At 37.2% G+C, this 17,790-nt stretch overlaps 2 protein-coding genes across 2 annotated transcripts; both read left to right on the top strand.

Moving 5' to 3' along the window:
• The first annotated feature begins 588 nt into the window (after nucleotides 1-588).
• LOC309717741 (C-type mannose receptor 2-like) lies at nucleotides 589-6,133 on the top strand. Its single transcript, XM_082552532.1, has 6 exons — nucleotides 589-679; nucleotides 2,219-2,248; nucleotides 2,422-2,778; nucleotides 2,871-3,224; nucleotides 3,343-3,437; nucleotides 3,999-6,133. The coding sequence occupies exons 3-6, from the start codon at nucleotides 2,424-2,426 to the stop codon at nucleotides 4,080-4,082; spliced, it is 888 nt and encodes a 295-aa protein (XP_082408658.1). The 5' UTR covers nucleotides 589-679; nucleotides 2,219-2,248; nucleotides 2,422-2,423; the 3' UTR covers nucleotides 4,083-6,133.
• Nucleotides 6,134-10,885: 4,752 nt separating this feature from the next.
• On the top strand, nucleotides 10,886-17,341 carry ankmy2a (ankyrin repeat and MYND domain containing 2a). Its single transcript, XM_082552752.1, has 10 exons — nucleotides 10,886-11,110; nucleotides 11,547-11,611; nucleotides 12,419-12,557; nucleotides 12,664-12,762; nucleotides 13,171-13,331; nucleotides 13,715-13,929; nucleotides 15,025-15,160; nucleotides 15,352-15,480; nucleotides 15,680-15,809; nucleotides 16,409-17,341. Exons 1-10 carry the CDS (start codon nucleotides 11,044-11,046, stop codon nucleotides 16,546-16,548), a joined length of 1,281 nt encoding a protein of 426 aa, XP_082408878.1. The 5' UTR covers nucleotides 10,886-11,043; the 3' UTR covers nucleotides 16,549-17,341.
• Nucleotides 17,342-17,790: the final 449 nt, after the last annotated feature.

Here is a 17,790-nt window from a genome sequence, read left to right as displayed (position 1 = left end):
AGTAATAGTTTTCATAGCCTTTTTGTTAAGTGATCCACTAATCAATTTTATGTAACATAAAACATCATTATAGTAATGTTTAAAATTAGGTTTTTTGTTACTGTATTTGCATTTGTGAAAATAAAATTTAGCTAAGATAACTAACAAGTTTATTATAAAGTAAACGTCTTCTTTTTTTTGCCTTCGAAAGAAACAAAATACAACATTTTCCCATTTCACAGTAAAGTCTTTGTAGAGATGTCCAGCAATGAATCTACTGAAGTCTTTCCAAAATGTTCTAGCGTATGAACAGATCCAGAAGAGGTGTTGCACAGTCTCAGGATGGGTAGTGACAGGGTGAGAGTGATTCGTTCGTTCGCTCTATGTTTCAGCACAGGAGGGAGGGGGTGAGCGAGTGAGTGATTCGTTCGTTCGCTCTATGATTCAGCACAGGAGGGAGGGGGTTAGTGAGTGAGTGAGTGAGTGAGTGATTCGTTCGCTCTATGATTCAGCACAGGAGGGAGGGGGTGAGCGAGTGAGTGATTCGTTCGTTCGCTCTATGATTCAGCACAGGAGGGAGGGGGTTAGTGAGTGAGTGAGTGAGTGATTCGTTCGCTCTATGATTCAGCACAGGAGGGAGGGGGTGAGCGAGTCCTGAGTGAGTTGCTTACGCTTACGATTCAACACAGGAAGGGAGCGAGTGAGTAGCTCAAATGTGCTGTTAGCATGTTAGCAGAGCGATGCTACTGTGAACCGAGGAGCTATTTTCTTGATGTGAGCTTCTACTCAGGGTTTTTTTCTTCCAGTTCAGAGCAGAAATGCTTTTGTTAAGAAACTGGCTGTTGTGTTCCCCCCCCCACACACACACACACAATTTTAATTATAAGCTAGATATATTTCTACTAAGCGAATTAGTTTGCTAACAAAAACAGGGATGAGTCAGTGAGTCAGTTGGGCTTGTGAATCATGATTCACGAGTCAGTAAAGTGATTCTCGAGTATTGAACGATTCGTTCACGAATCGAACATCACTAGCTGTGTGCAGCAGTCAGGAATGGAGGACCCAAATGCAGACTCCAGGACGCAGAAGGTGAACTCAAACAGCCTTTTTGCTGGACCCAGTGAAAACTAACCTAACTGAGGAACACAAAGGCAGACATAAAACACAGCCTGATGAGGGTACAACATAACACTGACGAAGAGAAACACACTTTTTTAAATACACTGAAAAGCCGGCGATTGAGACACAGGAGAAGAGCACAGCTGGGAGCACAGCTGGGAGCAAAGCAAAACTAGAAACACTAACATGAGACATGGACTTTCAAAGTAAAACAGGAGTGACACAGAGACGCAGACTTGACTGAACTGAACTTGAATGAACATGACACATGGAACACAGGGAAGGTACAGATACTGAAACTAGAAACTACTACAACGAAATAACCCGAAAAGAACTAAAACCACGAATAACAATAATCAAGAAATATAAATAAAACACAAAACACACCCAGGACCATGACAGGTTAATGCCTAAAGCATATAAACTTAGCACAAAAAGTAAGGAAATTTATTTCGTTTGCTTATTTCTTTGTTGTTCATGTTGGCCATAAATCTTATACTGTTGGAAAACTTATTTTCCCTCTGTATGGTGCCATATTTGGAAGTACAATGCATGCAGGTATGTGTCCAGAGGGTATTTGTGGATTGGTACTACCATTATATCTGGCAATATTAAGGGTCAGGTTAAAGCCTTGACTTTGACTTTTCCTTTAAATGGAGAAGAATAATTTGCATTACTTAGTCCAGATTTCCACAGGCTTTGCATACTGAGGAAGAATTATTTGCGCATACAGGTAAATGTGTCAACCACTACCACCTCTTTCTGATAAACCCTTGTCAGTATCACATTTAGGTCCAAAGACTGAATCAGTTCTAGCATAGTAACAACTGCAGTGCAAACTGCAGAAATTTAGGACACATTTGCTCGTAAATGTAATTTTGGGACAGATCATGAAGCAGTTAACATTAGGTAAGATTCTTTCATTATCTTCTTTCATGTCATGTTTACATTACTTTTTGAGAGATAGATAGTTGACTGGCAACCCTTTCCAGGGTGTACCCCTAGGAAAGCTTGGATATTATTTAAGGCAGTACGTAAAGGTTCTGCTTTAAAGGATCTTGATTATTTAAAATATGAGGAAATAAATGTTCTTACATTATTCTTATGAATGTCTTTACAGTCTTGGAAACACACCTAATTCTACTTGCAGGTCAGTGAACTCCCAGTATTTCTGAAAGCCCTGTTTCTCCTCGGGTAGTATCTCCCACAGCAAATCCCTGTCACCTTCTCAAATGATAAAATTTACTATTAGTTGTTGTCTTAATTTCAGAATTAAGTAGCAATGTGTTATGCTGGCGTAAAATTATGACCTTTCTTCCACAGGGATGTGTTTTCTACCTTTGTATCCCTACCAGATCCAAAACGTCTTATTCTATAGTCCAAAAACATGGTATGAGGCACAAAGCTACTGCAGAGAGAAATGCATTGACCTGCTCACCTTTGACAACATGAAACAGATAGAAACAATTGTTAATTTTCTTGAGAACAAATACAATGATGCTGTGTGGTTTGGGCTTTGGAAAGGCAAGACTCAGAGATGGCACTGGTCTATGCCAAGTAACAATTTCTACAATTATTTGCCTTGGGGCTCCAACACAAATTACAACTGTGGTACATATGAAAATAGGAGTTTGTCTTCAGACCCTTGTCATTACGCCAAAAGATTTTTATGCTTTGACGGTAAGAGAGTACCACAGCTACAATATACCAATATACAAATTAAGTATATTAAGTTTGTTTGCTTTTCTTTAATTTTCCTTTCTTTTTATCAGGAAAGAAAAAAGGTGCTGAGCAGTATATTCTCAGTTCAGCAACAATGGGTTGGAGTGAGGCTCAAAACTACTGCAGAACCAACCACACAGACCTGACCAGTGTGAGGAATGATGCAGAGCATCAGATAATTCAGAGTCTAGCTAATGGTATGGATGTTTGGATTGGACTCTTCAAAGACCCCTGGGAGTGGTCTGACCAGAGTAACTCCTCACTGAGATACTGGCCAGTAGAGCAGAAAATTTGGACTGAAGAAACTGAGCACTGTGGTGCTTTGATGAAGAATGAATCTGGTAAATGGGGGCAACTGCCATGTTCTAACAAATACCCATTCTTATGTGTCTGTAAGGTCAAAGGTAGGTACTTAATTTACAGCATCTCTTGTTGTTTTTACTGTGTAAATATCTGAACTAAACACACAGAAATGATGAATGAACAATTTTCTGCTTATATGTTCCTTTCCACTTATAATAGAAACCACAGTCAAAGTGATTAAATTGAGAATCAGCCTGCAAGACTCTGGGCTGGATCTAAATAACCCTACCATACAAGAGAACATCTTGAAGCAAGTAAGTCTTGCAGATCTTTGCTCTAAGTGTTTTGCCTCCTACATTCTGCTCAGAGAATAAGAAAATACAGTATTAATGACCTACTTAAACCAGGCCAAAACATGTTGTCCAGTCCTACCTGCAAGGTAGTAGCTGGGTTCAATGCAGGCTCCTCCAGTCTGTATGCCAAATATCCTTGGGCAAGAGACTAACCCTATGTTGTTCTCCAATGCATCCATCTGAGTATGAATGTTAGATACTAAGCACTTAACAAAACGTGATTGGGTGAATGAATTAGTTGAATAAAGCGCTTTGAGTGCTCAGATAGAGTAGAAAAGTGCTATGTAAGAACCAGTCCATTTACCATAGCACTCCTTTAATGATAATTTACTTGCTGTTGTTGTTGTTGTTTGGTAACGTGGCAAGTTAAATAGTTGATCACAGAAAATTTGGACATGTGATGTATCTACAAGATCTGAAGATCACATTATGTGCTTTTTGTTGTTCTGTTAGAACATTTTGTGTAAGATGTCAGATCTAAATGATCCTATAAACAGGTCTTGTTTTTTTTCTGTTTTCTAGCTGATGGCTTCAACTGGAGCTAACATAAATCTGAAGTGGAGAAAGCAATCCAGTGGAAAGGTTTTCATCAAAGAGATTCCCTAAAGTGGCTGAGCGCTTAACACCAGTTTTCTTATTTATTGATTGGTTTGATTTGATGATTTTGCCAAACATATAACAGTATGCTAAATCCAACAGCACAGAGGCAGTGTAGAAGCATAACCTACGAGTATAAAACAAATAATCCAAACTGACACTTTTTCCAGGTTTAATAAATATAGGCAACTATCTTACAAGCACCAAAATTAGATCTGTTTGACACTGTCTGAACAGCAAAACATTTCTGGATTTTTATATATATATACATATATATATTTATTTATTTATTAGGGGTGCAACGATTCACAAAATTCACGGTTCGATATTTTTTCGATACAAAAAAATGTTCATGCCTTTTTAATTTGTCATTTATTAAAATTATAAATATATATTTTAACTCAAAAGTACAAGATTTCAATTTTATGTTGCTGAAACAACAAAGTAATAAAAAAATTTATCTATCTGATCGACAAATCACTCATCTTTGGAAAAGAGAGTTTATTACAGAGAAATGGCTCTTTCCAAAATAAAAGCTATACTATACGCTTCTTCTGGGCTATATTCTCAGCAGCATATTAAACATATCAGGTCCCCATAAGGACAATCATGTGCTAACTCAGTGAATCTGCGTTCGACTACGCCTAGGCTGCACTGTCGAGCGCAGATCCACTGAGCGCTCAACACAGACAGCATCGTCAGAAGAAAAGTTGATAAAATAAATTAAAATTCTTGTATTGTTCGATACATATGCGTACCAAACCGAAAGCACTGTATCGAACGGTTCAATATCGATACGAGTATTGTTGCACCCCTAATATATATATATATATTCCTTACTTGGACTGACATTACAGAATGAAATGTCATTCATTTCATCTTCTCCTAATTTACATAATCCACACAGGTATCCATGTCTGCCAACTTCACAGAGTAGTGCAAGGATTCCTGTTTGGAACTCTGCAAGTAAACAACTCATGTTGCTGATAAGAATTCCTGATAAGTTTGCAATAACATACCGTTCAGGACTGTAGTTTTGCTTAATTTGAATATATATTTGTAATTTTGGCTTTCATGATATTTTAATGAAAGTATCTTTCTTTTAATTGTGTTCAAAATGAGTGTGCAGCACTTTTGCTTCCTCAAAAACAGTATAGCCTACAAAGAATTATTATTTATGTATTTATTGATTGTGTTCAGCTTAATTAACATCTTATAGTTAGATTATATTTTTATCGTATTTATCCAAGAATTAACTTTTTCTTAGGAGTCAATCAAGCATCTAATAAGAGTTTATTTTGTCTCCATGTAAACACCCACCAAGCAAGTTCTGTGTAGAATCTGCTGTTGTGGAGATCAGAGAAATATTTTACTGCTATTGTTCATGGTCATCATCATTATCATTGCATTAATAACATAATCTACAGCATTGATATTGTATTCAGATGTTTAAACATATTGGCACCCAATTAGCCTTTATTACAGGTGCAGTTATAACCACTTTAAACTGTTGAGTTAAATCTATAATCTTAAATGCTTTGGAATGCTTTTCATAATCTTAAATGTTTATATGTAGATTACATTGCATTATTAAAAAAAGGCCTAACTCTGAGTACACTCTGTGCCAAAGTAGACAGGGATCGCAGGCTTTTGCAGAGCGTGCTTGTGAAAGTGAAACTAAAGCAGAGTCTAAGTGTAAGTTACTTTGAGGAGCTGTTGGGAGGATGCTACTCATTTATAGGTGAGAGGTTAATCATATTTTGCTTGTGACTGCAAAACTGTGCCTGCAAAAGAACAGTTTGTTGCAGAATGTGTGCCTGATGTTCCAGACGATAAGGCAGCATCCGGCAGCGACAGGAAGACACCTGGCATGGAGATGAGGCGATGTTGCTTTTTCAAACTGTGTTAAAAGTCATTGTGGTTTTGAAACTTATGCATGTGATGACCCATGAGGGGGCGTCATAAATTTCCCTGATGATATAAAAACAACTGATTGTGTATTGTTAGAGAGAGATCGATGCTGTCTGCGTACAGTGTTCATCTCCCACACGTGTGTTCATTAAAATCATCGTTTGACTTAACCCGGCCAGACCAGTGTTGTTATTTTGGATTTCCTCCTATATCCCTCCTCAGTATTTGAACCCTTAACACTGTTTTACATCCTTTACATTACCCACACCCTGTATCATAGTTGTATATAAAACAGACACATGTACGATAAAGCTGAAATTAAAACATCCAAGATCTTTTCCTACAGTTTGCTTTCCCAGTCAAATTGAACCATCTGAATTTTCAGTTTCACAGTCCCTCAGAGTCTTAGAATAATAATAATAAGAGTAAATCCTAACTATGTGAACTGATATGTATATTAAAATGTAAAATCTTTAAAAGCCAATGCCCTTTTTTCTTCTTTGATTACCTTTAATATTACCTTAAAAAAACAGAATAAAACAGCTTTCCACTGGAACCTATTTGTGAAAGCTGGTATGTAACTTGTAGCACTACGTAGTCTCTATATATGAAATCTTTGCAAAAATAAATTATTATAAATGCAGCAGGTCAAATCAGAACAGACTTTCCTGTCACTGCATCTACTCAAGTAATTTATTGTATTTATTTTATCTCATTTTATTCTTGTATACCGTGGCACATTTTTATGTTTATTTTATTTTGTTAATTTATGCGCTTGGATGACAATGAAACCTTGAACCTACTGTTCAACATTTGTTTTAAGTCAGTGTTTTTGACCACAAGTTGATGAAGCCTTCTAAATTTATTTCAACCTAGCATATTTGCCATTAACATGACTGTGGCTGAAAAGTAAAATGCCTACAGATTTTGACTTTCTTAAAAAGCTTTCGCATCACAAGTTCATACACCATAAACCTCACTACATCAGTAAACACATACATAATAAATTAAAAATTTAATTCAAATTTAAAAAAGAACACACACATCGGTCTCCTGTCTTTAGTATCTTTATTCTTATTATTTTGTGAAAGCTCATCAAAAAAACATTAATTTGAACTGTGGCTGATCTACGTGGGTTGGAGAATTTAACATCTTAGACAAAAAACTGCCTCAGCACTTGTTTATGACCTCTAAAATAGCCTATTAAATCAGGACTTCCCGAAAAAGAGCTAGGATGTGCCAAGATTTCTCCTGAAGCTCTTTGCATGCTGATGTCACAAACCTAAATCCAGACAGGAGACTTTGCATATAGTCAGGCTTCAATCTCTTCAGAGGAAATTACATGTATTTACTTTCATTCCAGTCGTCTAGCTCTACTTGCCTAAATATGATCATGAGATTTTAAGACAATATTATTTAATGATCAACAAAATACATATAAAGTGAAATGCAAAGAGAATTCTAATCAAACAGACCAATTCACGTATGTACCGCGGCACAGAGGTTCGGAAACACTGGGCTATAATACATACAAATCTAAAAAATATTTTAATGAGGGGCTACATAAATAATATTTTTGTCACCTCAGACACATCACAGCAAAAACTTTTTTGTGTGATTTTCAGACATTAAGCTTGTTATTGGATTGCATTTAAACATTGATTAATTGAGGTATTTTATTTCCCTTTATCTTGTTTTACTTCTCTCTTTTCTTTTTTTTCTTTTCTTTTTTGTCTTTTTAATCGTGGTACTTTATTTGTGTAGACTTAGACTTCTTTTTTTTAACTCTTTTGTCTTCTCATTGATTTTTTTTTTTAATTTCATTGAACTATATTCTGCTTTTCAGTTATTTAATTTTTTTTTATTATTTTATCATTTTAAATTAAAATATCAGAGAAAGTTTAAAGGGTAAATTGATTTTTGCTGGAATGGCAAACAGCTGTGAATCAAAGAGTCCCAAAATACACATTTGTAAGATATTATTTTATCTTCGAAGTATATACTAACTATTGTGCTACTTTACATTAAATAAATGTAACATTACATTCAAAATACTAAATTGATTAAAATGCTAAACAAGGTTTTTGTTTTTCTACTTTATATACCCTAAATAAAGGACAAATCTAATAAATGGTTGCTGCATTCCAAAGAATCCCCTGTGCTGAAGTAATATGCCTGTTATCTTATTCATGTTGCTTGAGTGTGTGCAACTTATTTTACGATTTCTTACAATTTGATGAGAACAAGTCTTTTTTTCTTCTTTTATTTGTGTTCTAATTGTACTTCTTCATAAGCACAAAAAAGTAGAAATGTTCAAAAAAGAAAGACAAGAGAAAACAAGAGATAAGACAAAAAACAGCTCACATTGTGTTTATGTAACCAATACGTCTACTCACCAAAGAATGACTGAAGCAATATGGATAACAGCAGAGGACAATTTATTTAGGGTCTGATGCCGATTTACCATCGGTGTCCAGCACTTTAAAGGATTGATGGACTGGAGCACATATCCCTCAAAACATTCTATGTACAGCATATAATCTTTTTCAAAACCCTGACTATAGATCCCCTGACCTCCCTGAACTCTTGGTAAATGGGCATAACATTACAGCTAACAGTCTAAAAAAACTCCCAAATTAGGGAATTATTTACCAATGTTTTTTTCCCTTATAGATCCAATCCAAATTCCATCTCACATCTGTTCCTTGGTGATCAAAAGAAAGAGATCAGAAACAATTACCTAAAACTTCCCATTCCTCAAAGCTAAGGAGGTCCACTACAAAATCCTTTCTGGTATTTACCCTTCCAAAGAATTTCTCAGACGTCGCTTTGCTAGATTAGATTAGATTAGATTAGATAGAACTTTATTAATCCCTCGGGTGGGTTCCTCTGGGAAATTCGATTTCCAAAAAGCACAGCACCGACAGAAGTTTCAGAGTTACAGAATATTATATATATATATATATATATATATATATATATATATATATATATATATATATATATATATACATACACACACACACACACACACACACACACACACACACATATATAAATACAGAGACAATATAAATAAAATATACGAAGGGGATAAATAGAATAAATAGGAATAAAAAATAAAAATACAAGTGAATGAATTGCACATTTCAAGTATTGAGTCTATTGCACTGTTGACTATTTACAAAAGTATTGCACAAAAGGTATTGCACAGTGAGGTGAAGAGGCACTACAGCTTAGTTGTTCCCCCCTCCTTTGTCCTCCTGTTTCCCCTCCCTCTCCCCTCCAGAGAGGAGTTAAACAGTTTGATGGCGTGTGGGACAGAGGAGTTTTTAAGTCTGTTAGTTCTTGTCTTTGGGAGAAGCAACCTGTCACTGAACAGACTCTTCTGGTTGTTAATGGCCGTGTGCAGAGGATGCCCAGCATTGTCCATAATGTCCATCAGTTTCTTTAGTGTCCTTTTCTCTGCCACTGTCACCAGAGTGTCCAGCTTCATGCCGACCACAGAGCTAGCCCTCCTGATCAGTTTCTCCAGCCTGGATGAGTCCCTCTTTGCTGTGCTGCTCCCCCAGCACACCACAGCATAGAAAAGTACTCCAGCAACCACCGACTGGTAAAACATCCTCAGGAGCTTCCTGCAGATGTTAAAAGACCTCAGCCTCCTGAGGAAGTACAGTCGGCTTTGGGCTTTTTTATACAGGTGCTCTGTGTTGCATGACCAGTCCAGTTTATTGTCCACCCACAGCCCGAGGTACTTGTACTTGTTGACCACCTCCACCTCCTCCCCCTCTATCTGAACCGGCAGTGGACCTGCTCTAGACCTCCCGAAGTCCACAACCAGTTCCTTAGTCTTTGAGGTGTTGAGTTGCAGGTGGTTTGTGTGACTCCATGCGACAAAGTTCCTCACCAGACTTCTGTACTCCTCTTCCTGATCATCCCAGATACACCCCATGATGGCTGTGTCGTCTGCAAACTTCGGAATATGGCATAATTCAGAGTTGTAGCAGAAGTCAGAGGTGTACAGGGTGAAGAGAAGAGGGGACAGCACAGTTCCCTGTGTGCTATTGATAGTAATTCTTGCTCTTTTTGTGATGGGGATATTGAATCAACAGAACATTTATTTTATAATTGTATATTCTGTAAAGCCCTGTGGAACGATGTGCACTACTGGCTCTTCCCAAAGATTCCAAATTTACTTGAATTTTCTAAAAATGATATTATCCTTGGTTCTCTAAGAAAAGAAAAGAAGCTTGAAAGTGTTCTAAATGTAATAATTATTATGGGCAAATTCTTCATTCACAAATGTCGTTTTCTGAAAACAAAGCTGTCCTTTTGTACTTTTCACAAAGAACTCTGCCTCTTCCTCTCATCTGTTAAATTTATGGACAAAAAACAAGCTCTGGTTCTGAATCATATGATTATTGAATTAGATCTGCTAGAAAACCCCTAAGGTATAACGTCTTTTTTTTTTTTTTTTTTGCTTGTTTGTTTGCTTTGATTCTGTTTGGGGTTTGTTTTTATTTATTTATTTGTTGTTGTTTGTACTTCCTGTTCATTATCTATCTTCTATATGTTGGAATTCAGCCTGTTCTGATAATATTTCATGTTGGGAAAATAGAATCTTTGTAGAGATTGCCATAATTGTTGTACATTTCTGTGCAATTAAAAAAAAAAAAAAAAAAAAAAACTTTCTAGACTTCTGTGGAACTCATCAGTTTTTTAAAGGGGTGTTATCTCTTGCACTTCACTGTTGTGACATATGATGAGAAAATGTGACATTATATCTAATCCTCATATTTCTTAGATTTTTTTGTTGCATTGTTCTAAAAAGTCAAAAAGTCCAGACGGTGGATTAAACGTTGACGTATTTTTGACTGTGACACATATCCTCCCTACTAGGGGTTGGCAGTGGTACGTTCCAGATGACAGCTCGTTCTGAGCTAGCCTTCATGCCTGAGCATCAGCATACTGTCGGAGCCACGGACAGTGTAGAGTTATTTGAAAACTCGGTGGTTTATTTGTGCCATTATCGTCTCGTTTGAAGCTAATATTGGCCAGAATGTCTGCTTTAAAGAAAGGAGACTTGTCACCAAGTGAAAAGGAGTTGTTTGAGGTTATTACTGCAGGTAAGCTGGCTAACGCTAATCCCTGAAAACACCATACAGCAGTTAGCTCTTGTTAGCTCTTTGGAGAAAATGTGACTGAATTAAATAACTGAACCGCAGTTAAAGCCGTGATGCATGTTTGCAGCTTCTTTATTAATAGCAGTTGACTTTAAAATTAGCTGTGTCAAAGCTTGTGAATAGCTGATGTTAGCTCAAAGCTAATCATTCAGGCTAAAATGTAGTCCCACCTCACTAATGCAAACTTGCAGGATAACATGAGTTTTAAACGTGATCTAAGTGGACCGAACTACATGGTAGATTAGAATGATTATGCAGTGTATAAGTTGGACTATGGCAGACTAATTTAGAAAAAAAATCTTAATTTAATATAGTTTAGTAGCTGTAAATCGTAGTGTTGTGTGTACTGAAATAATACTGAGGGGGTTTTTGTCTTTAGGAAACGTTCAAGAGGCCTCAAGGTTGCTGGGCTGTAAGGATGTTCGAGTCAACTGTTTGGATGAGGTAAAAGAGTATGTCTGATCGCAATATCGAGAAAACAAAACATGCACATGTAACAAAGCACGTTATCTGTCTCGTCTCTTTTACGTATTTAATCGAATGTTGACTTGCAATGATAATTTTTAGTTACGTTTAATTTATATTAACAGCGTATGCACTAATAATTCTTTTTTTGAGTACAGATACTAAATCTGGTGTCATAAATTGACAACTTACTGGACATTTTTCAAAAGCTCCTCTCTACCTCGTTTACAAGGGTCAGGGGGGCGGGGGCATCGATTTATATTATTTCTTGTGTCTTATCCTTGTGACAAAAATCGCATTCATCTCTAATTACGATATAATCATCAGGCCAAAAGGTTCAAATGGTAAAATAACTACATCTGAGACACCATCTGTGGTTTCATCTAAAAAGTAAGTCTTTTCATTTCAGGACTGCAGTGTATTTGTGGAGCACACATGATGAGCTATTTAAGACAAGGTCAAACACATGTGTTGCTGAATAAAAGGACAAATTATAAGTCACCACTCTGAAGGACTTTAGAGGACGTTTGTCCTGTCCACCGGTCAGAAGCAGATGGTTGTAGTTTGATGGTTTTTAACTTTACTGTACCTGTAGCAGATGGTGAAGGTAAGTACAGACAGATAATAAAAACAAGCATTTTAACTGTTTAGAAGCAATTGTAGTAACCTTTTTTTTTAATCTATTAGTTTTGAATTTTTTTTCTGTAAATATTTCCTTATTTCTAATCTTTGCTTAAATGCAATAAATATCAGCAGCTTTTCTTAACTTTTTTGTCTTATCCACAGTATGGGATGACTCCTCTCATGCACGCCGCTTACAAGGGAAAAGCAGACATGTGCAAGTTGTTGCTTCAACACGGTGCAGATGTGAATTGTAATGAGCATGAGCATGGATACACAGCGCTGATGTTTGCTGGCCTGTCAGGTAAAACCTGTGTGTGCATGTTGGTTTTAATCGCTCCAGCAGCATCACTGAAGAATCAGTTGTTTCTTTATTAAGTGTTGTGACTTTCCTTCTTTTGTGCCTGCAGGAAAGACTGATATCACATGGATGATGCTGGACGCAGGGGCAGAAACAGACGTAGTTAACTCTGTCGGAAGGACTGCTGCACAGATGGCAGCTTTTGTTGGTACGTTTGGAGTAACGGTTAGCTTTTAGGTCTAGTGGTCTACACACAAAGACAAAAAGACAGAGACAAAACCTTTTTAGTCAGATTTTTTTTTCTTCTTTTTGCATGGGAAAAAAAACTAGAGATTGGCATTAGCTTCAGTTTTTTTATGTATTTCTTTTTCTTAACATCCCTTACCTACCTACTTGACCTACATTAGATACAAATTATTGGAACTGACTGATCTTGGGTATGATCACTTTTTTTTGATTACATCACTTCATTTTTTGCTAGCTGGTACATTCCACCATCCGTGCCCTCCATACACACTGAAGAAATCTTAGAATTGCCTTTAGTATTTCCGTTTGACTGGTCATTTGTTGTACATGTGCTAAAACAAATGAACAAACTAATTTGTTCTCTCTTTAGGGCAACATGATTGTGTCACAGTGATCAACAACTTCTTCTCCCGTGCCAGACTGGATTACTACACTAAGCCTCAGGGTTTGGAGAAGGAACCCAAGCTACCACCCAAACTTGCTGGACCTTTGCATAAGGTCATCATGAGCACCAACCTGAACCCTGTCAAGGTAAAGCTTCCCTGGTTTCTAAAAGGTCATGATATAAAAATATATAATTGATGCAGCTATTGTTATTACCCACTGATACAGATTAAAGTGCTGTTGCAGTCTTTATTTATTCATTTGCAAATATTACTCTGATTTCTTCTGGTTATGGGCATTGTGCAGCAAACTTTCAAATACATTTTGTCACTGAGCAATGGGGTATAGTTAAAAACAGCCAGATACTGGTTTAGCTCTGATTGACTGGTCAACAGCAGGGATGTCCTGTGGTGCACTTGGAGCTATGAACGGAACTGAAAACAGATTTTTACATCACAGATTATGAGCAAAGACATGTAAACTGCATTTCTTTTACTAAGAAGAACCTCGGTGTTTGATTTGTTTTCCAGATGGTGATGCTGGTGAAGGAGAATCCTTTACTGGCGGAGGTGGAGGCGCTGGACAAATGTCGCCGGGTGATGGAGCTTATCTGTGAGAAGTGCATCAAGCAGCAGGACATGAACGAGGTGTTGGCCATGAAGATGCACTACATCAGCTGTGTGCTGGGAAAATGTGCCTCCTTCCTCAAAGACCGTGAGGACAAGCTAGACGGTCTCCTTAAGAGGTGTGTGACCTACAATAATCTAGTGTTTACTTTCTGTGCTTTTTGTGTGTGTTAAATAAATGTAATGATAGCACAGGTTAGAATGTGTTCTTAATTAATTTTTTTAATGCTTCTAAGCAGCTTTTCATGGTAGGGCATTTGTTTTTGTCAGTGTTGTGACCAATATGGAGCGTAACAACACTGATGGTGACAGAATTGTTGGTTATTCTACCGACTCTAAGGCTACGTTCACACTGCAGGTCTTAATGCTCAATTCCGATTTTTTTTTGGTCAAATCCGATTTTTTTGTCTGCTCGTTCACACTACAAATAAAATGCGACAGCAAACGCGCTCTAGTGTGAACGCTCAAAGCGGCCCGCATGCGCAAAAGAAGACGTCACACACAACGCGCTCTGTTTAGACCCAGAGCAAACCGTATTGTTTGACTGCTGGCCCTTAATATAAAGACTTCGGACTTCATGTTTCCCAATTTTTGCTTTAAGTTATTTTGTTATTTACATAATAATGTAGATAACCTAATAATGATCCTTATTGCTGTTTTAGAGGAGCGGTGCTTCAAAGGATAGTTGCAGATTTCTGTCAGAATCTGCAGGTTATGCAGTACAAATAAAATGTTCACGTTTCTCCAACGTTGTCTTCCCAGCAGTCTCACCGGATGGCCAGGAAGCATTCGCAATTTCTTCTCGGGCGCTTCTCCGGCGCTGATAATTGGCGTCTGTCTTGTGTCAGTGACATAAAAGACGGATTTAATGCGACATGACCGTTCACACAGCAGTCGCTTTCTGAAACATCGGATATGTATCAGATTCAGTACCGCATACGAAAGTGACCCAGATTGGATTTGAAAATATCGGATTTGTGCCGTTCACACTGTCACACCATGATCGGATATGGGTCGCATAGGGTCAAAAAAATCGGATTTGATGCGCTTTCGCCTGCAGTGTGAACGTAGCCTAACACTCAAGCCTGATCCTGAGTGGAGCTATGTCTGTTAAAACCAAAAATTCCAAAATGCAGTGAATTTTATTATTTTAAGTTATTTTTGAGATGACATCCACTGTACAGTTATAAATGCCTCTAATCCTTGTTTTCCAGCTTGCTGAAGGGTCGGGACTCTGATGGTTTCCCCGTGTATCAAGAGAAGTTTATCAGAGAATGCATTCGCAAATTCCCATATTGTGATGCTACTCTGCTGCAGCAGCTGGTGCGGAGTATCGCTCCTGTAGAGATTGTGAGTTTGCAAATCCAACTCACTGGAAAGCTAAATGGATCAAAAGGCTAAATTAAGCAATGTGTATCTTTTCATGAAAAAAAAAAAAAGTCAGAACTTTGTTTTGAATAGGTTTCATTCAAGCTTAATGTATTTTGTAATTAGCTGTGTGTGGTGGTTGATTTGTGTCTTTCTTTCTAACATCATTGCAGGGTAACGACCCCACAGCTCTGTCAGTGCTGACTCAGGCCATCACCGGTCAGGTCGGCTTCATGGACGCAGAGTTCTGCACGACCTGTGGAGAGAAAGGAGCCGAGAAGAGATGCTCCATCTGTAAAATGGTGAGCGTCAGAGCTACAACAGATTGTCGGTTTTACCTCAACAATGAAGCCTGTTGTTGTTTCTTTGTTTTAATTTGATGTGAAATTTTTAATTATGACCTTTTCTGAGAGTCCTTTCTTTAACTGACTGCTTGGATTGTTTACCTTTTTTGACATAAACGGTGTACAAATAAAGTTGTTGTTTTTTTTTTCTCACCAGGTGATCTACTGTGGCCAAGCTTGCCAAAAGATGCACTGGTTCACCCACAAGAAAGTTTGCAAGAAGCTCCAAGAGCAGAGAGAGAAACAAGAAGCAGAAGCAGCCAAACTGAGGATGCAACAGAACAAAGGTATTTTCTTCATTAGAAAGCTAAAATAAGTCACACAAAATAGTAACGCAAACATTTGTCCCACAGAAGCTACTAAATGTAGCTTCTGTGTTAAATGTTACAAAATGTGTGTAATGACAGCGTTCTATTAAAGTAGAATCAGTTCCATTTTAAGGTCATTTTAACATCAATATCTGACTTTTTACTTAAAATCGTCTGCTTCAGGATCAGTGTGAATAGAGCCATCATGTTTCAATATTTTTCTTTAAATTTCACTTTTGAGAAAACCCTTAAAAGCTCTAATTTTCTGCTTATGGATTTACAACAAAAAATATTTTCAAATTTTAAAAAAAATTATGCTTTTCTTTTTACATTCTTAAAAAAAGAAAATTTAAAAAAGGGAGGCATACAAAATAACATCACTAATTAAGAGCTCATTTGAATTTTCTCCCATATTTAAATAAACTCACAGTAAAAGCATGCTGTGAAAGACTATATTAAAATATGATCAGTTTAATATAGAATTTTAACTGACGGTCATCAAGAGTTGATCAGGGATAAAACACAAAGCTGCATGTGATTAAAATAGGTTTGAATGACTTGTCTTGTTTGTCTTTCAGAGGAGAGTAAAGCTGTGCAGGATGCCACAGACTCCATGCAGGAGCTTTCAGTAGACACTAGCAGTGAGGTCACCCCTTTAAACACTGCAGCAGAAACGGTAACATCAGACCCTGCAAGCACCCCAGCTGCTGGCAACTGATGAACATCTGACAGTTGAAGACAATGACCATCTTCTCTAGGGTCTATCCACACACCACAGATAGAGAGCAAACTGGCCATAAGAATAAACGCCAGATAAAGACTCGAAGAAGGACTCATATTTATTAACAATCTAAGACTCTCACCATAACGGCAAGACACATCCGAGGAATGCCACAGTCTTTGTGTCCTTTTTCTAAGTTAACTTTTCATATGGAATTGTTATAATATCTGAATGTGAACACTGCATAGGCTAAAGTGTTTTTGGTAGACGTCACTGGGAGGGATTCGTAATGGCTCACATCCATTATGGAAAGCAATTCTGCCTTAAACTGTAGCAAACTGTGGGAATGAAGTAACCAATCAGAGTTGTTTCTTTGCAGTTATTTGATGTATTTCTGGGACGTCTTTTGTACTGAAAACATTATGGGAGCTGTGAGTGAAAGGCATGGCTGAAAAATGTTGACCAAAAATGTATATTTTTAAATATAAATGCCATCAGTTTATTTTTCGTGAATGATGAGATGTGACTTTAATTCTCAGGATTTTCCAAATTCCGACTAAATGGAAACATTTACTCCAGCATCCACTGTTGAACAAGGACACCATGTCAGGATGGCAAGTGTCAGTTTGTCTTGAAAGATCTCACTGTTTTAGTTTTGATGTTCTTTCATTTGTTGTGCACCATGAATTATTAGAGAAGCTGAAGTCAAAATATCAAGTTCATTAATGCTGTGATTGTTCTGAGAGCTGGTGACTTCAAATACATTAAACAGAGACCAACTTCACTGAAATATGCTGTAGATTCTCATTTTTTAAGTGTATTTATTTATGTTTGTTCACTCACTCCTGAAATTATCAGGGTGTGTTTAGTGCAATCGATAGCATGTAAATCCTGTGAAACACACTTGCCCCTGATCACAAATCATCACAAACTGCACATTACTTTTGTGTTTCCAGCTGTGCTCGATGTGCCCTATTGATTTGTTTCGAGTCTTCCTGAGGCCTTGACAAACATATTCAGCATAGCTTTCCTTTATTGTTCAAAATGCCAATTAACACTTTAAACTTTTACCTATAAACATTAAAAGTTACCAAGATGCATTCTGGGACTTGACACCTTTTCATAGTTTAGTAAAGACGTGGAAAATCATTTTGGCATAAGCATAAATGTCAGCGATGGACGAGGAGGCAGAGCGGTTCTGCTAATCAGAAGGTGTTTCGATTTATCCAGTATGCATGC

The sequence above is a fragment of the Aulonocara stuartgranti genome (genome assembly GCF_965226115.1).
Source record: "Aulonocara stuartgranti genome assembly, chromosome: 11".
NCBI lineage: Eukaryota > Metazoa > Chordata > Actinopteri > Cichliformes > Cichlidae > Aulonocara > Aulonocara stuartgranti.
Note: the sequence above shows the minus strand (reverse complement) of the source record. Positions and strands in the feature narration are given on the sequence as shown.

Coding starts and splice junctions, on each gene's coding strand:
- ankmy2a (XM_082552752.1), top strand. CDS start 11,044: ATGTCTGCTTTAAAGAAAGGAGACTTGTCACCAAGTGAAAAGGAGTTG. Junction 11,111..11,546: donor GTTTGAGGTTATTACTGCAG/GTAAGCTGGCTA, acceptor TTTTGTCTTTAG/GAAACGTTCAAGAGGCCTCA. Junction 15,161..15,351: donor GTATCGCTCCTGTAGAGATT/GTGAGTTTGCAA, acceptor ACATCATTGCAG/GGTAACGACCCCACAGCTCT.
- LOC309717741 (XM_082552532.1), top strand. CDS start 2,424: ATGTGTTTTCTACCTTTGTATCCCTACCAGATCCAAAACGTCTTATTC. Junction 2,779..2,870: donor AAGATTTTTATGCTTTGACG/GTAAGAGAGTAC, acceptor TCTTTTTATCAG/GAAAGAAAAAAGGTGCTGAG. Junction 3,438..3,998: donor AAGAGAACATCTTGAAGCAA/GTAAGTCTTGCA, acceptor TCTGTTTTCTAG/CTGATGGCTTCAACTGGAGC.